Source organism: Lontra canadensis, unplaced genomic scaffold (assembly GCF_010015895.1).
Source record: "Lontra canadensis isolate GAN:19392208 unplaced genomic scaffold, GSC_riverotter_1.0 scaffold2, whole genome shotgun sequence".
In the NCBI taxonomy this organism is placed as follows: domain Eukaryota; kingdom Metazoa; phylum Chordata; class Mammalia; order Carnivora; family Mustelidae; genus Lontra; species Lontra canadensis.
This window is the reverse complement of record NW_022630996.1, coordinates 33,577,434-33,604,273: the sequence shown is the minus strand read 5'-3', so window position 1 is coordinate 33,604,273 and position 26,840 is coordinate 33,577,434. Positions and strand designations below refer to the sequence as shown.

Here is a 26,840-nt window from a genome sequence, read left to right as displayed (position 1 = left end):
TCAGAAAACATGTAGTTACATTAGGAGAAAAATTTAGTGTATAACTCTATTTTCATATGGGATTATACCATACATCCTTCCCCCCCCAAATTTATTTTTAATTATGGTTCTATTGCAAGTTATCAAAATCCTTATTTCAAATATGTTAACATCTTCAGTTTCTCCTTTGTTCCTCTCCTTTGCTTATTTTTCTTTCTCAGAAAGAAGGTTGCATTGTTTGAAACATGCCATTTAGTTTGAGTTTTGCTAGAGATGGTTCATTCAAACCAAAGGAAAGGAAGGGGTGGGAGGAAAGGGGCGGCCGTGGTTGGGGAAGGGAGGGGACTTACTTCCCAAACACTGATGGTTCTAGCCACCCCATCCATAGTATTCTCAAGTAATGAGATTTCCATTTCATTAATGAAGTAAGATGCTCACAGTGGTTAAATGACTTGCCCAAGATTTTATTTCTTTGTTTGGAAAAGTCCAACAAATTCAGTTTATGATTTCATCTCATTGTTGTTTCCTGAAATCTCCTGTTCCTCCTCTCTTCCTGATTTTAGAGAAAAACAGCTCTGTTATCTGCTTACTCATTCCAGAAGCTCAGGAGTCATTTGCATTCTCTCTCTGTCCCTTGAGACGCAGCTAGTTCTGCCTCTTTAATACATTTGCTCTCTTCTTCTTTCCCATTGCTTGTGCCAGAGTCTGGGCTCCATGGTTCTGGCTTGGGACTATTTCCATCACCTTCTTGCTAATATCTCCGCTTGCAATTTCTCCCACTCCAGTCTTTCCCCCACGGGGGTGTTTTGTCGTCGTGACATTTCCGAGTGGCAGATCCAACACCATCCCTTGTCTGAATGTATTCTCTTGCCCTCAAGTCCAAGTCCCTTGCCAGCTATGTCAGGATTTTTAGTCTCTGTGCCTTGCCTGCCCTGCAGTAGTACCCTCCCCCGTAGGCATCCTACAGACCGGCCACACCGAGTGACATAGGTTTGTGAACAGTCAGTCATGGATTTTCACGCCTCCACGCCCTTGCCACTTTGTTCTGCCTGCAGTGTTCATCTCTTGCATGGTGAATGTCTGCCGTCTTTTGAGACTGAACTCAAAGTTCCTTTCTTGTTTTCCTTTATCTCGTTATCAAACGTGTTGAGCATGACCTCTTTCTAGTTCTCTACCTTGTACATATTTATATACTGTTTACCACACTGTGCTGCAATTATTGCTTTTATGTTTCACTAACTTCTTTGATGATAACTTTCCTGATTTCAAAGATTTTATTCTTCTTTTTTGCAAACCTTAGATTTACATATTTTATTCTTGTTCCATGCCCAGTGCTTAGTGGTGAGCACAGTTTTCGTTATGGTGTGGGTATTTTATTTCCTTTAAGTTAAAGGTTTATGTTAATTGTAAAATATTGCATAACTACAACAAAATAAAGGCATGTAATGCATCAGGACACCTGCTGAGTTCATTGTAAGAGCACGTGGTAGGACAGGCTTTATTTGAGTATTGGAAACCAACTAATTGGTTTAGGATGGATGTGCAAATAGACTCAAGAAACATTCGGCCCAGCATTTTTTCCTTTGTAGCGACTGTTAGGTTTTCTTATCCTTGTAAGTAGCCGAGTTTGAGGGGGCCAATTTATTACCCTTCCTTGTACAGGTTCTGAATAAAAAGCCAGACAGGAATTAAAATATCATCAGATTCAAATGCAATGCTCAGTTTTATTTCAGATGAAGCCGAACTGAAGAAAGCAGCGTAGATCTGGTTACAAGCTTGACTTCCTATGTCATTATGCCCCTGGCTTTCCGGATTGGTCCAGGCTTGGAAACCTGAGGCAGCAGGGGCTGAGCTGGAGGGGAAATCTCACTGTCTGCAAAGCCTTGGCAGCTGAGCCCTATGAGATGAGCTGTCCAAATATGGACGGCAACCTGCACCATCCTGCTGCAAAATGAAGGAATGATGTCACACTCTCAGGTATCACCTGTCCATAGAGGGAGGGTCTAAGGAGAGGTAGGAGAATGCTCTCTTCATCATCTGAAAGGGTTAGTTTCTATTTAATGCACCAAAGCACAAATGCCAAAAGGGAAAGGGGTTGGTTCTTCCCAGCAAGGGTTAGAGGATGGACCCCGTCTCTTAAACCCAGAGTCCCAGGACCTCGGATACTTTGATCCAAAGAATTTCCCTTCCAAGGACAGATCTGGAACTCCGAAGTAAAGAACAGTATGATTCTGTCTACTTTCTTTTAGCTAACATTTGTCTTTTTATCATGACAATGGGTAATAAGCGCTCCCAACAAGAAGGACATACGGGTTAACGTCATTAGAGCTTAATGATAAAGGACACATCGACTCGGCAGTCAGGTGCGAGTGCTCTGATGGGAAGCATAATTGCCTGTGAATTACTATGGATTAGGAAGGATTTTTTTCCTGCAATTTATGGAGGGCCCTGGACCATGTCATCTCAACTCAACTGGATCTGTAATTGCACATCTTGATGAGGGTCCGGAGTAGTGACCTGAAGGCATGGAACACTCTGGTGGTGAGTCCGGAGCGGCCTGTGCTGCATTTGCACACCTGGACGTCTCTGACAGCCCTCACAGCCCTCAGACTTTATGATCCAGATACGCGTCCGGTGGAACTGACCTCAGAAAAATCATTTACGGGGCTCTGACCCGTATCTTATTAATTCGTGGTTAGATTTATTTCGTTTTTGACTGAATTTATTTCTGCTCCATGGGGCTGCAGTCTTTTCCATGGTTAAATGCGCTCGCTCAAAGTGTGATGTGTTTAATTTGGTCAGTTCTGGACATCCTGTAATGGTGAGGGGGAAGAAAAGAGGAACGTCCCCATCAGGAGGCAACAGTGAAAAATAAATACTTGTATTTTCACGTAGTGGGTCTGACTTACGCTGTGAGTTGAGACAGTCTTCTTAGAAGGAACGTGCTTTACTGAGTCTTGGGTGAGCTAGCCGTGGCTGAGTCCCCTAAGCCAGCGCTTCTCAAAAGTTGCTGTGTGCACCAGTCACCTGATTCTGCAGGTCTGGGGTGGGGCCAGCGACGTTGCTGGCAAGCTCTAGAGTGATGCTAAAGACCAAACAGCAAGCAGCAAGTCACCAAATCAAAACACCGGCTCCCCAACTCATCACAATTCATTTTATTCCACAGCATGTGTAAGGGAATGTTATTCTCAGGAAGAGGTTTAGGATTAAAATAATTAAAAAAAAAAAACCTTGAAAGTACACACATTTATGTATCTCTTCTTTTCATTAAATATATATCTGTTTGGCAAAAAAATGTTAGACTCTTTTGTACAAAAACAAAGCAAACAAAAAACAAAACAACCAACCAACCCCCAACCCTTGCAAATTGTCAATACCTGTAATAATTACAATGATGTAAACTTGGATGTCTGACAGCTTGACCATCCTGAGGGGCCTGTGTTATAGCAGAACCCCCAGGAGAAGGTTAACACCAAACACACCAAACCTGTCGAGGGGGGCCGCCTGCCACAGAGGCAATTCGGTTTAGTATATTAGAGATGGGGATGACGACTGATTTCACCATTTGTGCTTTCAGCTAAGGGGCTGGGAGGGTATGAGGCCCGAAGAGGGCAGGCATGGGCTGGGGCAGAGAGAGGACACCCAAGACTAGCTGGAGAGGAAGGAAGGTTGGTCATGGTCACAGTGCAGACGTGACATGGGCACGGGACCTGGGACTGGGTCTGGGAGACCCGCTGCGGCCACGGCTCTGACGAGGCTGCGGCTGCTGCTCCTGGAACTGGAGAGGAATGGCACAAGGCAAAGGCCTGCACAGAGGAGGGAAGGGATGTGAAAGCAGATTTCGAATCACAGGGAACTGGGGATGTGAGCAGACTCCAGAGAGAAGGGGAACGAGGAGGTGGTGTTTGGTCTTCTCTGGCAGCGAGGCTGTTTCTTCTAGACACAAGCACTGGGGCATTCCCTTCGATCTGACGGGCAGGCTTTGGGGCAGTCTGGTGCTGCCGGCTTGGCCCCTCCAGGGAGGGAGGATGTGCCTGCTGGGCATTGGGCAGGGGGTCCGGATGGAAGGGCCCTTTGGCTCTCTCATTGTGCTCTGCTCCTGCCAGGAGACTGCAGCAGTGGGAAGTGACCTAAAGCAATGGAGTCTAGAAACAGAATCAGGGCAGTGAGCAAGACGCCAGGTAGGGGCAGAAGAATGCTGGGGCTAGAGGCGAGGCCAAAGACAGTGTTGACCCACAGCTTCTCTTGACCGCGAGAGGGTTCCAAGGTGTGGGTGTGTTTTCTTTCTTCTCTCCCATTAGCTCGATTTTCCAGTTTTGGAGGGGGGCGCTTCTGGGCCCGGCCACTTCAGTTACAGTCATAGACGAAGTCATAGTTGCTGGGCTCCTTGGGGATGGGGGGAGGCGCGTCAGGGATCTGAATGTTTTCCAGGTCGAGGAGGCGGAGCTTGATTTCCATGCTGAGCAGGGTGTCCAGGTCATTCCGGGTCAGCTCGCTCATCATGTCTTTCCCCAGCAACGCATTCAGCCCATCCGTCCAGATACAGTACTGGTGGAAAAGGAGGTGACAAGGGTAACTGACTACTGATGACAATGACAAGAGTAGTGACAGAGGTTAAAAATGACCACTCAGCATGTGCTGGGCTCTGTCCTAAGTGCTCTGCCTCCATCACCACTTTATAAAGTTGACATCTCTGGTTTGCAGGTGAGAGGACCGAGGTGCCAAGAGGCTGAGGAACGTGGTAGCAGGTGGAGTGGGCGGGACTGGAACTCAGGCCATCTAACTCTAGTGCACCTGCACTCTTCAGTGCAAATGATGCTTCTTCTGTAACAGCAGGAGGATCTGAGTTCTGCGTGACCTCACAACGTTGCACCTCCAACATCCTACCAGTGAGTCTGCTTTTAAGCTATTGGTAGGATATATCCTAGCATGCCCACACTCAGCATTAAGTCAAGCCTGCTTCTTTCCTGACTCCAAGCATAGTTCCTAGTCTAGTGGCTAATCTTGGCCTCTTCTTTCGGATTCTTAACACTCACGATGACAGCCGGCTCTCACCCCAAAGCCAATGGTAATCCCACCCTAGCATTTCTCTGCAAAGGGCTGGGTGATAACATTCTGCTGCCCAGTGTCTGCGGGACAAAATGGCTAAAATTATTGGCTGATCTTCATGGGAGGTGGACTGGCTGCCTGTCTCTTCTCCCTCAGTCTCTAGTTTCCAGGTTTCTTCTCCTCCCGGTCTGGGAAGCCTAGTTCCTGGGGACAGCGCTGATCTTGGAAAGCCCTCTGGAGCACTCAACTAAGAACTGGTTCTTCCTTTCTCATTAAAACTGGCCATGCCAAAACAAACAAACAAACAAACAAACCAAAAACCAAAAAACAAAAACAAACAAAAAAAACCCTGACCATACCAAAACAAACAAAAAAAAAACCAAACCAAAAACCAAAAACCAAAAACTGACCATGCCTTTTGTTTCTCCAGTAGACTGTGGACTCCTTGAAGAAAGAAACTCTGCTTCCTTTATCTGAGGACCTGCTTTGCTCTTCTGTTTTCCCTCCTAGAGCCCTGGGCCTTGGCATTAGAGCCGAAATACGTGGTGGCCAAACTGGCTTCCGCTGCCAGCATCTGACAGAACAGCCTGCGTTCTGGATGCTGTGCTCCACTCACCTTTTAGGATCTCCTAGTCCTCTGTAGGGCCTCTGTGATAGCATTTGTTCTCTTCTTACCGTCAGATTAGACTTCCTTCTAGAATGGGCTCTAGATTGCCACCCCTTCTTCTGCCCTCAAGTTACAATTCCAGACCCTACACGTAGCCTGTCCTTTACACTGTGGTTACCTGGAGTATAACAGCAGATCTCAAAGCAAAATGTACTACAGGACTGTAAGCCCTTTACAAACCCTAAGCCACAGCGATTTGGAATCTTCCCATGAGGCACACCAGTGGCAGGACTTTTTAAGCCGAGGAGATGCACTGTGGGTATATTCCGAGGATGTGTGTCTGGGTAGTGCAGCCCTGAAGTGTAGAACTTCACCTTGGCTCTGTGATCTCTGCCAAACCATTGAACCCATCTAAACACCAGCTGACCGCTAAGAGACGTCTGCAAGTACCCATGTCCGCACGAATACCTTAGACAGATTCTGAACTCCTCTAAACGTTACTTTCCACATAAATAACCTTCCTGAAAATAGATACTGTGGTTCTACCCTGGAGATCCTGGCTTGTAAATCTGTGGTGAGTAAATTTTACTTAGAAAAGCTTCCAGCTAATTCTGATACGCTTCCAGATGTGGGGGCCACTGAACTCCATGCGCTCTGAGGCCCCTTCCGGCTCTAACACTGTTTGACCATAAATCCCCAAGTCATGGGATTACTGCTTTTTGTAGAGACATCCCAGTTCTGGCCAGCTTCCCAGTACAGATTAACCCACAGCAACACTTCTGTGGTGCCTTTCTTTTGAGAAGCAGCAGGCCCAGAAAATTTTATTAAAGAGTACATCAACCAATAAATAAAAACTCGGTAGGACTGAATCTGAGTTCAAAGTATCAAAATGAACTTAAAATGTATTTTATCTTTGAAGAAATAATGTAACTCCTAGCTCTTCTCCTAAAAAGACCTAAAAATAATGACCAACCAAGTACTAGTATGCACAGCTAATGGCCAGATTCTGGTTGCTAAATACCACTTTCTACCAGAAGGGACCATGGCTCCACGGAGAAAAGGCAGATAAGCCTGGCATATTTTGTCATAGCAGCATGACTAAAAGTTGTCCAAGACATCTGGGGTCATGTCAGTAGGACTTGGAAGCCAACCAGAAGGTGCTCCTACTTTCTCTAGACAGGATTATTTGGACACTGACCGTGACAATCACTGCAACCCATGAAAACACAAATATGTTTAAATCCGTTACTTCATAACAATGCCCAAACACCAAAACCACCTCACTGTCCTCATTTGGAAGACGTGCATTATTCTGAAGACTGACAAGGATGGTCAAGGGTTTACCCTCCCTATTCCATATAAACTGTGTAACCTGAAATATGAGGCCAGTTTTGCACTAATAAAGAAGAAGGAATGACCAAATTGAGGTATCAGCCTTTCCAATGTTTAACGCATCCAAGGATCTAGGCCAAAATCACCAATGGCTGCTAACATCCCCCAAAGAGAGACAACCAGACACCACGGAAGAATACGACATCATTGTTGCTCAAAGTTGAGCCTCAACCTGATGAATCCTCTGACTACCACTCAATTGGAAATACGGGAAACGGATAACCGTGAAATAACAGTGCAGCTTGCAATAGGCAGAAGAACACCCTCCTTTGAAGGGACATCGTGTCTTGGAGCCTGTGAGTATGTTAGGGTGCACAGCAAAGGGAATTAAAATTGCTAAGCAGCTGCAAATAGGAAAGTCCTCTGGGATTGTCCAGCTGGGGCTAATGTAATCACCAGGGTCCCTAAAAGTGGAAGAGGGAAACAGGATAGAACTGAGCGAGAGAAGGGAGAGAGAGGGGGGAGTTCTGACTATGTAGGAGGAGGTCAGAATGAGGTGGTATGGAGACTCAACCGCCACGGTTGTGGGAGAATGGAGGTCATGGTCAAGGGATGCCCGTGGCCTCTAGACGTGCAAACGGCAAGGAAATGGATTTTCCCCCTTGGAACTTCCAAAAAGGAATTCAGCCCTGGCAGTACCTTGATTTTAGCCCCCAAAAGACCTACATCAGACTTCTGACCTCTAGAATTGTAAGGTAATACATTTATGTTGTTTTAAGCTGCTAAATTTGCAGTAATTTGTGACAGTGGTCACAGTGAACTAATACACCTAATTATAATCAGCAAAATCTAGACTCTCAGCAAGGTTACCAGACAGCTGACCTGTTTTTTTCAATGAATGGTTTGCAAGGAAGAAGAGCACAAGCAGATGCTCCCGAGAGAGAGAGAGAGAGAGAGAGAGAGAGAAAGGGAGGAACCTATAGATTCAAGGAAATCAAAGAAACATGTTGACCAATTGCAATGCATGGATCTTATTTGGATGCTGATCTGAACAAAGTGTAGAAGAAATAAAACACACAAAGGAGACAAGGGGAGAAGTCTGAAAACCAACTACGGATGGTGGTATCAAAATGTTAACAAATCAGCTGTGAGAATGGTACTGTAGTTGGTTTCAAAATGGACACTGTTATTTAGAAAGGCACACTAGAATATTTACAAATAAATGATTTTTCTAGATTTGCTTTGCTAGGAATCCGGAGGGGGGGGCAACTGGACATCGGCGTGGGTACAGATGGTGCCACTTTGGCCCTGAGGTGATTAACTGCCCACAGCGGGCGACGGGCACAGGGCGGAAGTGGGGAGGTCTGGTCCGGCTTCCTGCCTCCCTAGCTACACAGTGCAGGGACCCAGGAGACAGGGACCCTGGAGCAAGGCTCCGTGGTTTCAATTCCAGCTCTATTACTTATAACTAGTTTGACCTTGGACAGGCTTCTTAACCTCTTTGTGACTCATTTCCCTCCTTTATCAAATGGGCATAATAGTTTGTTTCTCTCAGAGGTATAATGAAGATTTAGTGAGGTGAACGTCCGTAAGACACGGGATGGTGCTTGGCAGAGAGAAATCCGGGCTAGTTGCAATTACTATTATCCTTACTAACGTTGAGGTACTCGATTTTGGGAGGCTTCTCTCCATATATGATAAATAAAGATATCTGTAATAGGACTTCCTGTCTTATTGAGTGATTATGCAAATAAAACGAGGTAATACATATGAAAGAGAGCTGAAGAAATGAGAAGTGTTCACAAGTGTATGGCATTTTTTACCTCCCCGTATCAATAAAAGGTGGCAGTTACAAATAAAAATTTGGCAGTCGGAGAACATTTGTCCTTATCTGGAATTAATGCACACTGGAGAAAACAGCCTTGCCTAGATTTAAATAACATCCAGAGTTCTCCTTCTTAATACGGTGGCCTGCCTGTATATAACCACAATTTTATTTAAAAAGAGAAGCAGTAGGCCTCAGTATCTATTTTCAGAAAGATGAAGACAAAGTCATACCCTTTTGCAAACTAAATGTCAAGTAACACAGAATTACATTTAAGCACCATTCTAAATGCAGGATTTGCATCTAATCTTTCCTCTCTCTTTGGGATGTACGATTTTATTCAAAAGCTTTAAACCAGTGAAAAGCAGATACTGAATAACTTCTAAATGAGCAGAGTCTCCTAGGGGAAATGGGAAACAAAAGTCAGATTCTATTAAAATGTTCCATTCCTTTCTAAAAGCTGTTTATGCAACCACATGTAAAACAAAAACTTGAATGGTATCATCTAAAAATAAAGAGTTTGGAGCATAATGCTGGGCTCACGTTTACAAGAGAGCGAGTTACATCAACCATAGCTGTATTTCACCTTACAAATACATTTCCTAGATCTATGCTAAATATTTTAAATATAGCTGACAGGCGTGCTTCAAGAGGAAAAACAAATTATACATATAACAAGATGTCAAAAAGGAATAAAATCATCTTAAAAATAAAATTCCAACAGCAGAGACAGCCCTGAATCTCAAAATAACTTAAGGAAACATGGTAGAAAACCTACTTCATCCAATGTTTTAAAGAATAGAGACAAGTTTATCTTGGGAAGATCCTGACTCAAAATCCAATACTCAATGGAAACCAAAGCTTCCTCAAGGCTGATTCTTCCTCAGGGTTGACAATTATGCCCTTGCTGAAGCATTTGTACATTCTCTTTCTTTACCATGAACTTTTGGTCAAGCTAGTAAGAGGCTGATTCTGTAATAATTGGCGGTTTTTAAAGAAGTTTCCATTCAGAGTGCCTAGGTGGCTCAGTGAGTTAAGCCTCTGCCTTCAGCTCAGGTCATCACCCCGGGGCTCTGGGATCGAGCCCCACATCGGCCTCCCTGCTCAGTGGAGAGCCTGCTTCTCCCTCTCCCTCTGCCTGCCACTCTGCCTACTTGTGATCTCTATCTCTCTGTCAAATAAATAAATAAAATCTTTAAAAAAAAAAAAAAGAAGTTTCCATTCTATTCCAAATCAACGAGATGTTTCCTTGTTCATGATTTTTCTTAGGCAGGCTTTTTTTTTTTTTTTTAAGTGATATTTCTTTACAATATTTCTCTCTTGCTTGTTTTTCTAGCAAGAGGAAAAAGTGACATTCTCTCACAAATTAACCCCACTGAGACCCTTACCTCATGCTTGTCAGGAGCTATGAAGTTCAGTTGGCAGTTTGAGTCATACAAGATGGAGAAAGCAAGTTCGAGCACCTCCTACAAGGAATCAGAGAAAACACCACATTGAGAAAAAGGGCCACATTGGTTCTGCAGGTACAAGTGGCTGCGGATCGAACACAGAGTGAGTCCAGATGTGAGAGGCAGAAGTGAGGCTGACAGGAGGAAGGAGTGTTTTTTTTTGTTTTTGTTTTTATCAAGGTTCACAGCACATGTCCTTCTATTTAGGGGAGGTCTGCATGAACCAACTCATTTAATTCTCAAGATAGTCCTTGTAGCAAGTGTGATCTTTCCTCTTTTAGGGGAAGGAGCTCAGAGAAGTTAAATCATTGTCCAAAGCCATAACCCCAAAGCCATGATAGTCTTCTTCCTTTAGCTTCTCCCTTCTAGGTTTAGAGAGACCGGAGAAATAGTAACCTGTTTCCCAACCAGCAGATTAAGGGCTGCTCTATCTTTGATCACCCCCAAACAGACAGATGTCCATAGGAGTATGAACTTCCTAAAACATGGAAGCTACATAGGAGCCAATGAGGCTTGTGGGTGAACTCATTATGTTTAGGTCCTTTGCTTTTTGACGTACTATGGAGCAAAGGCTACATAAAACTTAGATGTTATCCAGAGGCTACAGAGTATAAAGGTCAAGCAAGGGCCCAATGTTAGAATACGTGGGTTCATTCATTGGTGAGCATCTGCTATCTGCAGGCTATGAGCCAGACCCAAAGGGCCAAGGAGTAAGTGACTGTCATTTCACTGTAGCTGTATGACATTGGCTGAAACACTCAATGTCATGTCTAGTATGTATGTTAAAATATACTTCTCAAATTATATGTGCTGTGCATTATTGGGGACAATGATTCTTCTATTGGTTTGAGCAGTTAGCAGAACACAACCTATGGAAGACAGTCATGGAACATCTCAACACCCTAAAAGCCCCTAATCTGGAGGGAAAGGGCCAAGTGTATCCATGCTCTGCATTGTTACAACACACACAGACTGCATAATTTCTTAGGAGGGCAGATCTTTCCACATCCTTCTCTGCCTAACATCCGTCAGAGGATTTGCCTTTGGCCAGTAACTCACAGCAAGAATGCTCCAGAAAGAAGATGGAAGGCAGACAGGTAAGGTCAATGGCTCCAGATTTCAGACTTTCAAATGGGTTAAACGATTCTTTCCAGGTGAACTCTGAAGGCCTAGCATTACCTGGAAGCCCCTCCTGACACAGTCAACCATCCGGCTATTGGGCTCTCGTGGGGTTCGTTTGGGTCTGACTCACCTCCAGCTGCCCCCTCATTAAGAGGGAGCAGCTTTTGTTCTGAGCCCAGAACTACCAGTATCTCAAACCCTTCAGCCTCCTCACCCTGCCAGAAACAGGAGTAAGTGAAGGAAAGAAGGCCAAGTCAGGAATGGGAGCTATTCTGCAAACTACCTCTCTCCTCATTTTCGTTACTTCTTCCTCGGGCCTCTATTGATGCCTGCCCAGTGAGGATCAATGATATTTTAAAAAAGAGTTCACCAAAACAAATCAAAACATTTTTTCCATTAAGTTTGGCATCTCTCTTGGGACTTTGAGTTTGTCATGGGCCCTACTAGTGGCATCATAATTTGGTGTCATCTTTAACACAAACAAACAAACAAAAACCAGGCAATCCATATCAAGAACCAGGGATCCCATTTCTGGGATTAGTCCTAAAAAATCGAAGAGTAAGCCAACGCCGCACACATTATTACCTGTAAGAATGTATCATGAGAACCAAATAAATGTCTTCCCCAATTTGGGTAAACCATTAAAGAAATCACAAATTAACAGAGAAATATATTCAGCTAGCCATTTAGTGTAATAGTTACGAAGATCTGATCTTAAGTGACAAAAATCAGGAGAAATGAACATTATTTACATACTGAACACAGGAACAATGTCTACCTGTAGACAGAGACTGGAGGCAAATGATGTGAAATGAAAATAATTATGTTAAGGGGCTGGGATCATAGGTGATTATTTTTTTTAAATATAAAATTTTTTTCAAAGAAATGATAAGCTCTGATCTTGAAAATTCATAAAGATAGTTTTTAGATTAGGAACACTGACATAAATGATGATTTCATACTAATTTCAATATCATTCATTAGGAAAACTCTCTGACTCCTCCTTGAGGGATGGGGAAAAAGGAAAGGATGGGCTTTGCTGTGAATGACCCGTCAGTATATGGTGATGGCCCTAGGTGACCTTCAGAGGTGAAATTCACGAATGGATTTCTGGGCTGAGGCTGGACAACTGGTGCTCTGCTTAGGCAGTCACATGAATCAGTCCCTTGCTAATGACAGCCAGGGTAAACACCATCAGAGCTCAGACGCAGCCTCTTGACTAGGTGTTGATGTCATCTGAGACCAGACTGTCCGTGTGGCTGTCCTTGGGACACCTTCTCTCCTGCAGAGGCTCGTAGAAGGGAGAGAAAGGAGGGGGCCTGCCAACTTTGGGTTTTGCCCTCCTAAGGCGCAAACCAGTGAGGACGTGAAGGAGCAGAGTCGTCATGACCTAGATTCCTGATAAACACAGGCAGGAAAGGGGAAATTCGTGAGAATGTCAATCTCCACTTTCATTTCACCAAAGCTGCCTGGGAGGGGTGGGAGGAATTAATTCTCTGATCCACACGCCTGCATTAAAGGCTGCTACCGCCTATAATGAGTTTTATTGACGTTTCTGGCTTGTCATTGAGTCATTGATAGAGGTCAGCTCTTCAGCACTTCGAGCATAGAGGCTACAGAGCTGGGAGTGGTGGCACTTCTTGGACTAACACTCTAGAAGCTGCCACCTGTCCAAACCGTCTGTGAGGGACAGAGGTGCCAGGAGGTGGTAGCGGAGTGGTCACAGATCTGGGGTAGCGTCCCCCTCAGGGGCTTCATCACACTCCACAGCATTCAGACATCTGATGCTCTGGGGCTTTGCTACTCACAACCTAAGGTCTTTTATTCCCTCTGGATTTAATTCCGTGAAAAATTGTGTTAAGGAGCTCCTTATTTTCATCCTCTATTCCATTAATTCCCATCTCTCACAATCATGCCCTGGGGTCTCTGATCCCATCCTCAACTCTGGGGCCTGCAAGCAGTGACAAGGCATCCTGGGTCAGGGGAGGCTCAGAGAAATTCTGGGCATAGACAGTACCTTGTTTTGGAGACTGCCATTTTCCAGGGGTTAAATGAGAGACTGAATACAAGAGTCCTATGCAACATATTTTTAGTATAGGTGCTGGCCACCATTCCTTATATTCTTTTGGGGTGAAAGGCCCCATTTAGCCATTTTTCCCAGAATTCCCTTGAGCTATGTCAGTTCTCTACCATCTCCTCAGGTCATCTTGAGGGCAAAAACACAGGATATAACTTGGCATGTGAGTGTGCTTAATATGGCTACAGGCATAGCAGTAGATTTCATAGCTGTAATACACGGCTGCTCATCTATAGATCTATGAGTTCGAGTTTCTATTTTAGAAGGCAAAAATTACTCACTCATGTAGTACATAAAATAATAGAGGCTACTGCCTTCTTTGGGCAGCTATAACTTTCTGGCCCCAATCTATCTTAGCATTATCAGCCAGTAGTTCTCCAACCCATTTTCTTCTCTCGGTCCTCTCTCTCTGTCTTCTGTCTCTCAATCCTATACTCTGAATTCAATGTTTCTCAATCAGAAGATGTTCCGTCCTATGTTGGAAGCACCCTGTGCCTTTTCACATACTCTCTCCTCTTCTTATCTTCCTCTTGCTTTCCCTCCCTTAGCAATTCCTTTTCAACCCAGCTCAGACACCATTTCCTCCAGGAGCTTTACAACATTGGATTATCATTGCATGCTGGCATGCAAGTCTTACATCTACTAGACACCCAGGGCTAGGGGATAGGTTGTATTTATCTTTGAATTCCTAGTTCCTGGCACAGACCTGATAGAAAGAAGATACTCAGTCTCATATAAGTATGAAATGAAGCAAATCTCAATAAAAGGCCTTCGCGTTAAGACCAGGGTTTTCAAGCTGATGCTAGAACATTAGCTTCTAGTATAATCTGTTTCTTATGGCAGGTTCATGAATCACACTAGAAAAATAAAAGCTGGATTCCAGGACATGGTGAGATGGAAGCTTCTGCTATGTGAAATATATTCCTATTTCTTATCAGTGAGACCTGGTCAGATTGGTTCCTTTCCTTTTCTATTCCTAGGACCTTGAACAGTACCCAGCATATCAGATGCAGAACAAGTGAGAAGTCTGATCATTTACCAATGTATTGCTATGAACGAGGTGTCTCCCTTATGGATGTTAATGTTGAAGTCTGCCTTGCTCAGCGATTGAACTAACCAAAGTCCCATAGCACAAAATGTTAGAACCTACCCGCTAGTTGGAAAAACTGTCTGAAGAGCCAGTAACATTGGTTACTGCCCACTACCATGTACTGACAGATCTCCTGTGGACACATTTTGTCAGCTCTCTTTTTAAGCTGCAGATAATCCCCTTTTCTACCAGAAGTCCCAGAGGTAGGGAGCAGCAGGCCTGTGGAGTACTAGAAGAAGGGGTGTGGTATGGGGGATTGAGGCAGGAAAGTCTTAGAACCATGGGTTTCCTTTCTGCCTTCTGATGTTTTGCCTGAGGAACCAAGTGTATGAATGCTAGAAACGTTGCAAGACAATTGGTTTTCATGTACAGGCAATGAAAGCGTCAGACTGGGGAAGATACTGCTTGTCTCAGCCCTCAAGGTAGCCTGGAAGAGCAGGGGGTGACAGAAACATCTTGACTAGTGAATACCAGGAAAGAGCCTCCACTTGCTAATATATCTATCTCTATGTTTATAGCAGTGTGTCCCATTCATTCATCTGTCCATCCATTTTTCCATGAAGGTCATGACAAAAGAAAAAAATAGATTGGAAAATGTCATTTATTCTGTTCTGTTGGTCTCCTCTACAGGGAGAGGAGTCTGACACAAGAAGGCCACATCCACCCACACACGTGTCATATGCGTCAATGAGATCATCATCTCCACACCTGTTTCAACATTGGTGACTTGTGTCTTCTCTCTTCTTTTTTTTTTTTTTTGTTTGTTTTTTTGGTTAGTCAGGCTGGAAGTTTATCAGTTTTATTAATAACTTCCAAAAACCAAGTTTTGCTTTTGTTGATTTTCCCTGTTTTCAGTTTCACTGATTTCAACTCTAATATTAATTATTTCTTTTCTTCTCTTTGCTTTAGGCTTAAATTGCTCTTCTTCAGCTTCATAAGGTGGAAACTTTATTGATTTTATATACTTCTTCTTTTCTAATAGATATGTGTTTAATATTATAAGTTTCCCTCTAGCACTGCTTTTGCCCCATCCTACACATCTTGATGTTACATTTTAGCTCCATGTAGTTTATTTTGTAATTTCTCTTGAGACTCCTTTGAACTATGTAGAAGTGTACTTTTAAATTTCTAAGTATTTGGTGAGATTTTTCCAGCTATCTTTCTATTACTGATTTCTAGCTTAACTCCACTCTGGCCTGAGAACATGCTTTGTATGACTGCTATTCTTTTAAATTTGTTAGGATATATTTTATGGCCCAGAATGTGGTCTATCTTGGTGAATGTCTCTTGTGAGCTTCTAAGAATGCGTATTCTGCATTGTCAGGTGGATTTTCTATTACTGGTAATTAGATCAAGTTGACTGATGGTGCTGTTCTAAGTCATCGATACCTTTACTAATTTTCTTTCTGCTTCATCTATCAATTACTGACAGAGAGGTATTGAAATCCCCATGTAATAATGGATTTGGGAATTTATCCTGTTAGTTCTTTGCCTTTGGTTTTCTGCATTTGGAATATGACATGCCTAAATGTTATGGGTGGGGTTTTTGTTGTTATTATTATTGTTTTTGCATATTTATCTTGATTAATGTTCTCTAAATTTCCTGGATTTGTGGTTTTATGTATGTCATTAATTTTGGACTGTCCTTAGCCATTCTTGATTTAATATTTCTTTTGCACCATTCTTTTTTTCTTCTGGTATTCTAATTATACATAGGTTATACCTTCTGCAATTGTCTCTCAGTTCTTTGGGGTTTTCATTTTTTTCCCTCTTTGTTTCAGTTTAGAAGTTTCTGTTGACTCATCTTTAAGGCACTAATCCTTTCCTTGGCCACATTAAGTCTACTGATAAACCCAGGAGAAGCATTCTTCACTTCTGTGACAGTACTTTTATTTATAGCCTTTCCTTTTGACTCATTTCTAGAGTTTCTGCCTCTTTGCTTACATTACCTATCTGTTCTTTCAGGTTGTTTCATTTTCCCATTAGAGCCTAAGACATTTATAATCTAGTTATTTTACATTCTCTGTCTGATAATTTTAGCATCTTTGTCATAATGGAGTCTGGTTCTGATGATTGCTTTGTTTCTTCAGGCTATTTTTTCTTGCTTTTTGGCATGCCTAAAATTTTTGTTGAGATCTAGACATGTTATGTTAAGCAACAGGAAGTGGGAGATATAGACCCTTATGGTGACGATGTATGTTAATCTGGTAAAGAATTGGGATATGTTTAATATTTGCTGTAGCTATAAATTCCAGAGGCTTCAAATTCCTCTAGTGTTCCCATTTTTCATTTCCTCTATTGACTTTGGGATTCCCTAAGTACTCCTCCTCAGAGACAGTTGATGTCTTGCAGATCTTTCTTCCCTAATCCAATGTTTTATTATCTTGGAGTCTTATTAGTGTATTGCTAGGGTATGGGTCATGAATAGCATTCTATATTTCCCAATTAAGTCTTCATCTTTTAGGGGCTCTGTATCTTCTGGCTTTCACCTTCTCAAATGGTATAGACTTCCCTTCCTATCCTCTCCCTTTTTGCCTGGCTGCAGAGTTTCCTATCAGTTTCCTTGGGCTCTGACTTGACTATGTCTCCCCCACCCCCAACACCACCATTGAGACAGAAAGGCTAAAATGAGATGAAATGGGAGAAATGTTCTTGCCCTAGATAGGAAAAAAGGGTCTGGAGGACAGAACTTTGTTATGGAGAAGGCTCTGGCATATTTCATGTTTACTCTTTTTCCCTGCCAGAGACATGAGGGGTGGTCCTTTTTAGGTCTTCACTGTGAGAATCCGCTACGATTACAGTAGGTAAAGCCCATGAAAGTATGTTCCCCAGAAGACTGCAACCCCAAGTTTCTCAACCTCACACTAACCCACACTCAGCCTACAGCAATTTATCAGAATGGTCATTTAAGGGATCCTATGATTTCTAGCTCCTGTGGATTCTGCACCAAGGGAGCAGATCGGGCTATGGCTCTCAGGATGCCCTTGACTCTCCAGATTCCAGGGTGGTGGTTTGCCCTGCAACCTCAGTTCTTGGGTAGGTCCAAGAAAATTGTTGACTTTCACTTCATTCAGTTTCTTCTTACTATAAGGATAGGAGTGAAAATTCCCAAGCACCTTACATGTTGGAACTGAAAGCAGTCTCTCCACATGTATTTTACCTAATGTTCTCCACCCCTACTCAGAGCGCATGAGTCCTTGCAGTCTGTTTTGCTGCCAGCTACACCCTTCCTGGCCTTCCCTGGGTTATAAACTCTTGTTGCTGCCAATTTCCCCACATTGTATCCTGCTCAGCTCCAAGTGTTCTAGAACCATGGGGCTGAGCTGAGCCAGTGCTCCCCAAGACTGTGCTCTGCGTGTCAGGTGGCTGAGGAGGCAAACCATGAAGACTGGGACCTTGCTGGTATAGTTAAGGATGCTCCTCTGAAGTCTGATGAGTGGTACAATCTCTATTTCCCCACATCACGAACAAGAGAGAAATGTTGTGTAACAGGTGACCCACAGACTCTGAGGCACACCGTTGTATCAGTGTGCTTGTCAGTTAATTGCGTTATATGATAGTGCTGTGACAGGCTTGACAAAGAAGGAATTCACACTGAGTTGAGGTGAGTTATACTTATGTTACTTAAGAACAAGTGATCTTGCTGTCGGTTTTCTCAGCAGTATCTTTACAGTATGTTTATCTTCCTAAGTAGTACTTTTACAGTATAACTGATCTGTGGGGTATTTTCTATCAAGGTGGCTAGAGCACCCAGATCTATCTAGATAATTTTGTTCATGGATGGGTACTGTGTATCACAAGATGCAAGAGGTAGACACAAAGAATTGGCTCCCTGGTGGCCCTTCCAAGGGCAAATACCTCCAAAGTGGGGGCAAAGGAAATTCTTCCATCCTTTCAGATAGTGCCTCCTCCCACACTCTCTAGTATGGAACCCGGGCTGTTATGATCAACACCTGGTTGGTAACTAGGAGGGGAGGGTGAAAAATATTGTGATATGAAGACGATTTAAGCAATATTCACCTCTGGGGGAAAATTTCCCCTTTAATACGGGTTTGAGTTATTTTACATCCTTTCTATGATGCTGAAGGCTACCACGCCCTTAAATTTTCTAAAATGTTTTGAATCCTCTTTCCCAGGCTTCACAGAGACTGCTGTAGGCTACCAAGAAGGTAAGGACAGCAGGAGAAAATGGAAGAGACTGGAGTGGAAGTCAGGGAAGGGAGAGCATGAACATAAATGGGAAGTGAGGAGAGGCCCAAAGAATGGGTGGGGATGAGGGGAGCGGGCTTGAGGGTGGTTGGGTGACAACAGTGGGGAGGCAATTTCTATGGTTGTCAGGAGACAGGAAGGGAGAGAATGGAAGAGGCGGGGGTAGAGGGATTTGAAAGTGATCAGTGAAAGCATAAGGCTAAGGGATATAAAAGCAGTCAAGAAAGGAAGAAGGAGAGCTGAGCAAGTGACGTGCTACAGCACAAGCACGCACATGCACGCACGCGCACACGCACGCGCACGCACATTGCTCCTAACGTGGGGCTGCCCCCCCCTCCCCTGCCGTCTCTGGCTGCTCTGTGAGATAGCGCTGTTCGCAACAATTTGTAAATCGTACCTTGTTTTGTTTAAGGGCACCTTTCTCTTTCATATGAGGGCAGTCCTTCCCCGTCACCACAGCTTTGATATCTGCCACCGGCACTGCAATTCAGAAGAGAAAATGAAAGTCACTACACCGTGGGAGAGCTGAGATGACAGGAAAGAAGCAGGGCTGAGCCCGGAGTCTGCGAACAGCGTTGTCATTCCTGAAACTACTGCAACACAAGGAAAGAAAAGAGGTAAAAAGAGAAAGAGGAGTGAGGCAAAATCCCAGGTCCAGAAACTAAAATGGATTCTTATATTCTGCTAAAAAGCATCCCCAGGAGAAAAATCTATGTTCACAAGCAGAATTTGGTTCACTTAAAACGAATCCCTTAGAAAAACCCATCATCGTTGTGTAAAGGTGATGGTATCAGAATCAGCAGTAATAATACTACCACCTGTGGTACTAATACTGGTATTAGTTCCTGCTGCCAGGAACAACGCCAGGTGCTTCACACACATTGCTATCTCTTGCTACAGCAGTTCCATCTATTTGATTCTGAGTTTTGGATAACAAGGAGAAGCAACCTTACCCCCCAAAAAAAAAAATCGATCTGGATCTGAACACTCATTCTCCAAATTCTCATTCTCTAACATCTCATTAATTTTCATAGCAACTCTGTGAGGCAGGTGTGTGTGTGTGTATACACACACACAAACACACACACACACACATATAAAATCCCTATTTTAATTAAAGTAAACTCAAAGAAAGGGAACATTATTTTCTGATAGGGAAACGGTAGCTGGTATTTATCTTGGAGATCCTGAGAATAATGCAGTTAGATAAAATGATGTTATCTCATGTCTTCCTCAGGACTTGGAGGAAGATAAAAGATGCAGACAGGTTTGTACATTTAAAACTTGTCAAGAGCATTGAAGAGAGAGAAGGCAGTAAGATGGTTTGGAAGCATACTTTTTAAAACTGTGAAGTCACCTGTCCCTCTCCAATCCCTAATCTTTTAGTCCCACAAGGGACTGTGAATCCTGAGGCCCACTTAGGATTTGAAGAAACTTCTAATAATCAATGCCTCAGACTCCCTTAATGACGAAGATGATGAGAGATTTCATAATTAAGGTTCATATACTTTCACTGAGGAATTGCATTTTGGGGGAGAGATTTGGATGAAGATGAAATTATGAAACATATAGAATATCAAAATGATACAACAGGGAGGCCCTTTAAAAGCTCACATTTCCCAGATCCCCTAAAATTGCTAAGACGTTGCTCAAATCTATTGACAGCCCTAGAGCTTTCTCTAACCCTGGAGAAAAGCGGGGTTGAAATTAACTCTTCCAGGAATCTCTGCACATACTCCCTGCTGTCTATCCCACCACATCAGCTCCTTCATCTTGCAGTCCTGATTCTAGATTGCATTGGCAGGCATCACGTGTGCTGACCAATATCTGGCTTTCCTCCTTTTCCTGGGCATATGGAAGACTACACTTCCCAGCAACCTTTGCAGTTAGGTGGGCCATATGATTAGGTCTGGCCAGTGAAATATGAGAGGTGATGGCATGCATGTCCCTTCTTGAAGGAAGCAGTAAAAAGTCCACGTCCACCAGACTCCCTTCAGAAACCCAACAGGCCACATGCTCCATCCAGATGGCACAGCTGTGGGAAGGCACAGGAGTCACTGGTCTGAGGGACTGTGTGGAATAGTCCTTCCACCGCCCAGGCCAGTAACATGAGTGGGAAATAAACTCTTGCCGTAAGCCACTGAGATCTGGGAGCTGTTTGTTCCTGCAGTGTAACGCAACAATGCGGCCTATCTGGAAGGGCATAATCGTTCACCTTCGATGCCTTTCCTGCCTCTAAGCCTAACCCTAACCCTATAATTCCTGGATCTCCTTTTGACCACAATCCCTCACTGACTTCAACTCTTCTTAAATCCATTTTTATAACCAATAATCAGCCCTATTCCCCTCAGTGGTCAATCTGGTTGCCTATTCACAAGCCCAGGAGGGGACATTTGGGCACTTTGGGAAAGTGGGGTTGACTGTGTTTACTTTTCAAATTGGGCCTCCACCAATGAAGTGAATTTGTGGAAGAGATAACCTACCCATTCAGAAGGCTTCTTGAGCTTCAGATGGAGTTTGAGTCACAATTACCTTGCAGATAAAGTCTTTTGTTGTATCATATATAACACAGTCAACGAACTAGAAAGAGTTTCCACAGTCTATAAATACGAAGTTACCCTTTGGCTTTGAAAACCCATCATATGGAACCAGACAAGAGGAACACAAAAGTCGATGGTGGGAGTAGTCTTCAGAATCTTTAATGAGACGGCTTCAGGGGAAAAAAGGCGCTTTTCCACTGTGATCGTGGCAGTACATATTCTGTTTTTTTTTTTATACGTATTGTCCCCTGTCAAGGAGACAAGTTGCTGTATTACTCCCAGGACTGTGGCTAAGAGGAAATACAAAATTCTAAAAATACAGTCTGGCTTTTAAAGGTTGCTCTTTTCATAGTTTGTCTCCAGATGCACTGGAAGATTAGGTGTCAGAAGGGCTAGAACACTGTCCTTTCTATTCCCATGAGCAGAATCAGACTCATGTCTCTTGAATCTATACTCTGAGGAGGCAAGGGAGGAGGCAAGGGAGGGCTCCTGACTCCTTCAAAGTCAGGCGAGGGTTTCCAACAGGCTTTTTTTTAAAATGTGGGACCAGTATAAAGAAGCGGTGCCCAGAGATAGGAGAAATAAAAGGGGCCCTGCCGGCATACTTCACCCCACTCTAAATGCTTGGGGCATGGTCTCATTTCTTCCAATCCTTTTCTCAGTTTGAGCCAGACTGAGACAATCTCATTCAATACTACCATTTTACAGATGGGAAGACTGAGGCCCAAAGAGAGGAAGTAAATTATGCAATGCCATAATTAGTTAGTGCAATGCATAATGCATAATGCATTAGTTAGTGCAATGCACTAACTAATGGTAGTTAGTGGGGGCCAGAGCTGGGACAGTTTTTTCTTCTACTCTATGCTCTCTAGCTTGGTCATGGCTTCTCCCTATGTGTGGAAGGTGTCAGCACCCCAAATCATGCTGCACACTGCCCTGGATGTGGTGATCACTTTAGATACTCCAGGAAACTCTTTGGTGGCTAATATCTGTGGAAAGCACAGCAACTGTGATTTAAAACAAAAATACAATGGAAAAAGGAAGGGTGACCACCAAAATAGTGTTAGTTTTCACTGCTGGGAGCCAAACTGAGGCAGAAACCAACCCAGGAAGTAGCTAGTGAGCCATGAGCACCTGCTGTATACACAGCTCCATAGAGGCTCCTGTGAGTGGCCACACAGAGGGGGGTCCGGCGGAGCCTATCCCTCCACAATCAGTGAAGAATCCGATCTCTAACTTGGCAGCACAGAGCAGTGGGAGGGGCTGTGCTGCCGGTGTCCTGAGCTGGCTTTGAATTCTAGATCGACCACTGGATCTGTTCCACATTGGGCTGAAGTACTGGGAGCCTAACCTTCCTCGTCTGCAATGGGGAACTCAAGCATCAGCTGCATCAGAGTTGCTCCGAGAACGACGTCCTAAGGCCAGAGCAGGATCATGGTTGGCTTTTCATTTAGGCTGTGTAGGGCTGTGGGTAAAAGCCACGGCTACAGAGCTGGATGGTCACAGAGATCTCTGCTCTACTGTTTACTAGCCATGGGACCCTGAACAGGTTGTTTAAAATTTTCTGTACCTCAGTTTCCTTATCTGTAAAAGAAGGGCAATGATGTCTACCTCTCTAAGTTGGTGAAAGGGTAATTTATGTAGAGCTCTTAGAACAGCACCTGGCATACAGTAAGCACTCAATAAATGTTGATCACAATTATTCTCGTTATCAATAATCAAAGTTAATTGTCTCTTTGGATTGAGGGACCTGAATTACTCAGCGTGCTTCCATGACCCAAACTGCCCACTTTGCTTTGCTGTCTCAGCTGTTCCTCCCATCCTCTGTAATAGACTTAATCGCCTTATGAGGGGTGAGCCTTCTCCTCCCTGTCCCCTTTGATGTGGGAGAGAGGAGCTCTGGGGGCCTAGATTCATTCAAAGGGCAGCGCTGAGGGGCCTGGGGCATGGCTGGAAAGTTGCGGAGTCTAGTGTCTAGTGTGGGTGATAAGAGCCCACAAACGTGGAGACTGGGATGTGGGGTGGTATCTCCTGCCAAACAGGAATAATACGAGAAGAGATTTCCTAAACCCTTAGGGGTGACGACAGCTAAGGAGAGGCCCTCAATCTCCACTCATCCTCTCTGCATTAAGAAGATTCAATTACACTCTTTGATTCATCAATATCTCAATATTCAGCACTGATTAACTCAAGGGGTGGAAGACAATTTCCCCCGTGGTCTCAGGAGAGGGCAGCTGTACATGGCAAGAGTAATGGCACTTGATATTAATTAAAGGAACATTTCATTTTTCTAGTGGAACGAGGTTTATGACTTCTAAGGGCTCTAAGAAGATGGGCAGAATGCAGAATTGGAATTAAATGCAAACCAAGGGCAGGTCTGAGGCAGCCAACTTGAGTTTCCTAAGCAGGGGCCTGCTCATCCCAGGCACATATCAGGTCCATTTTACTTCTTTACATGAATACATGCCCTCCCTGGCTCCCACGTGCATAAAGATACAATCTCACCAATGCACACACACACACACCCTTCCACGTGCATATACCTGTACAGGTACGCAGTCCTGGTTTATCCTGCAATGGGTAAGCTGTTCACGGAGCAGTTCTTTTGAACCCTGAAGTACTGAGTTTCAAAGGCTGCAGAGGAAGGGGCAGGCTAGAGTTTTTGAAGCCGTCAGAAGGGACCACTGTAACCCTTTCCCAGAACCAGCATCACTCCGTGGTCACCACCAAAAGCTGTTCAGAGATTTGCAGCTCCGACCTTCCACTTCCATGACCACCCTGGTGAGCTGGTTCTTCCTGGCTTCGGCACTCCGGGTTTATAGCTAGTTACTTTCATCCTGCCGGCAAGCCCAGGAGCTGCCTCTACAAGGCTCAGGAGCTGTCTGAGCCTTGACCTTCTCCAGGAGCAGGGCTACCAATCTCCTAAGCAACAGAACTAGCTAGAAGGGGATTGCTGCATATAAAACCTGCAAATGATGCCAATCAAATGTCTATCTGCGACTGAGAAGAGGATTATATCCCTAAAAATATGGGGATAAATAATATGTCCAGTGAGTGGGAGAGCAAATTCGCTGTCCCACGTGGGGAAAAAAAATTAATCAAGCTCTGTGTGTGTTCTTCCCACACCACTTTCCCTATTTCCTGGTCAGGTTAAGAAGGAGACTATGGAAGACTTTGTATAGTACTTCTGGTTGCCTTGAGCAACAGCAGCGTTTAACTCTTCCTTTTACCACTGTAGAGCAGCGATTCCAAACTGCTGGCCTCTGGACAATTCCAAGTTCACGAGGGAGGTTTCACCAGTGAGTTTTCACCAGTTAATAGCAAACAGAGGAAAATGAAGACACAGCTGTGAGTTTTTAATAAAGCTAATTTAATTTAGTAGATGGGACTGTCCTATATTCCAAGATTAGGTCCTTCAGGTCTTTCTTGTTGTTTTTCATGATCAAGAGCCCCCCTTTTTTAATAAAAGGAATGGGATATTAAATTTTAGTTAGATCTCATTTTTTAATAGACTTTTTTTTTTTTTTGGCCAAAATTAAAAGTTGTCAAGCTACCATCAAATCACTTTTTTTGGTTCTTCTAAAATATTTACTCACTGGTGAAGCCAATTTTCGGAAATCATCATGAAAAGAAGAGTAGCAGTCAGTGTCTAGCTCAGGGGTACTCATTTTGAGTAAGTATCAGAATTGCCTGGAGAGTCTGTGAAGACAGATGCTGGCTCCTTTCCCAGTTTCTGATTCAGAAGGACTAGAAATGAGGCTGGAGAATCTGCATTTCTAGTAAGTTTCAGCATCTAGTAAGATGCAGCTCATGGTCCAAGGACCACCCTCAGAACCACTGGTCCAGCTTGTCCACGGTGGAATGGGGAAGGCTTTCTGAGACCTGAAGGGAGGGTCCTCATTATGGGCAGATGCTGGGAACGCTGCCACAGTAGGGATATACAGACACTGCCCCAGACTCTGCACCTGTGCCTTTCAGATTTCCTGCTCCTCCCACTAACGGAGCCAATAATATGGTCTGGGGAAGCAGTGCTCCAGTGACAGCAAACAAGAGTGCTTTCTGAACTAAATGACTCTACGAAAACCAGATTGTTCCATTTTGAAGCTGGAGGAAGAGAGAATGTTCCAGGCTGTCTACCTAATATGTCAGTGCAGAGTCTGAATGTATCAGGAATTTCTCACTTGTGGTGACTTGCTGCCTTTGGTGGCTGTGGGCTGCAAGGAAGTCAATCCAGAGCTGACTTCTGTGGGCCCTGAGGTGATGAACAGGAAGGCACTGAGGCTCAGGGGGTAAGGATTCCATCTGGGACACACTTATATGACTCATGCAGGGTCAGTGTGACTTTTGAAGGCTCTCTGAAAGTGGTTTTGTTTTCTCACTCTTTGGTTTCTCTACCTGGGATATCCTCTGAGGTTATGTTCATTTTATCTCATTTCTCTTCCAAATTAATTCACCACCCTGGTGTATTTTAATGTTTCTACAATACCTGGTTTAATTTGTACACTTATTCCTGTCTAAAAACCTGGAACCTGGCTTGATGTCGGGCTAAAATAATCAAATTACTGGTTCTTCAAAAGATACAGGTTAAAACATCACACAGAAACAGCAAATAAATACAAATAATAATAAGTATTTCAGGGAATAGTTAGCTGACAATAGAATGTAATGGAGCATAGATATTTCTAAGTGTTTCAGGAAGCAAAACCAACTATCCAAATCTTCCTATATAAGAGAGCCACTTACGTTTGTCCTGCAAGGAATCGTGGGGCACTTCTCCCTGAGGACTCTCTTCCAAGTCTCCATAGTGTAGGACCTTGTGGTTGGGTGAAAGTCGACAGTACCAAAATTTGTCTGAGGGGGAAACACACACACACACACACAATTTGTAAGGTAAGTGATTCTCATTTCCAAAAATATCAACATCTTTATTTCCTAGGAGTCCTGCCTGGAAGAACAAGCAATGCATTTGATTTTAGGTCTTCAGGAAGGAATGAATTCTAGAGCCCTGGGCAGTAAGTCCCCTTTTGATTTTGATCTTTAGTTAGCACTGTCCTGCTAATCACTGGGGAGGTTATTAAACCCTTCAGGAATAATGGCACCAGGTTTTCTGCAGGGGTGGTTTCCAGAGGGTTATTTCATCAGTATCTGTAATGACTATGGGAATTATTCCTTGTCCACATAGGCCTAGCAAAAGTAGGGAGGGAGAACAAGAAAAATCAGCTTTCTTGGTTCTCTCCTGCTTCCACATTCTTCTCTGAGGTTGAGACAGTTGACATGGTTGTGTGCCATATCTTAGTTGGTGTACCAGACCGCCACCCCTGGGGCTAATACACACAAATTAATCCAGGAACGAATTGTTAGGATTCTAGTGCCAGACACAAGGGGTGGACTTCATGAGGAAATCATCCAAATAACTCAGGGATTAATCCAAAGGACAAGGATATTCATGACCGTCTCCTCTCTGATTCCTAGAGTTTAGTTCTCTAAATAGGCATGACTAGAAGGGGATTAAGAGGTACAATCTTCCAGTTATAAAATGAATAAGACATGGGAATGTAATGC

General features: G+C 43.7%; 1 protein-coding gene across 11 annotated transcripts in view; it reads right to left on the bottom strand.

Annotated features, from left to right (window-relative positions):
• Nucleotides 1-4,070: 4,070 nt before the first annotated feature.
• Nucleotides 4,071-26,840, bottom strand: part of ELMO1 (engulfment and cell motility 1) — a 521,237-nt gene continuing 498,467 nt past the window's right edge. For 8 of the 11 annotated variants that reach the window (XM_032871418.1, XM_032871458.1, XM_032871410.1 and 5 more), the window contains 4 exons: nucleotides 26,022-26,129; nucleotides 19,136-19,218; nucleotides 10,181-10,258; nucleotides 4,327-4,527 (listed from right to left, as the gene is read on the bottom strand). In XM_032871418.1, coding sequence (XP_032727309.1) covers nucleotides 4,327-4,527; nucleotides 10,181-10,258; nucleotides 19,136-19,218; nucleotides 26,022-26,129 — 470 coding nt within the window. Of the gene's footprint in view, nucleotides 4,528-8,654; nucleotides 9,193-10,180; nucleotides 10,259-19,135; nucleotides 19,219-26,021; nucleotides 26,130-26,840 lie in introns of those variants that run through there. The other 3 variants (XM_032871475.1, XM_032871504.1, XM_032871485.1) reach the window with 2 other exon arrangements.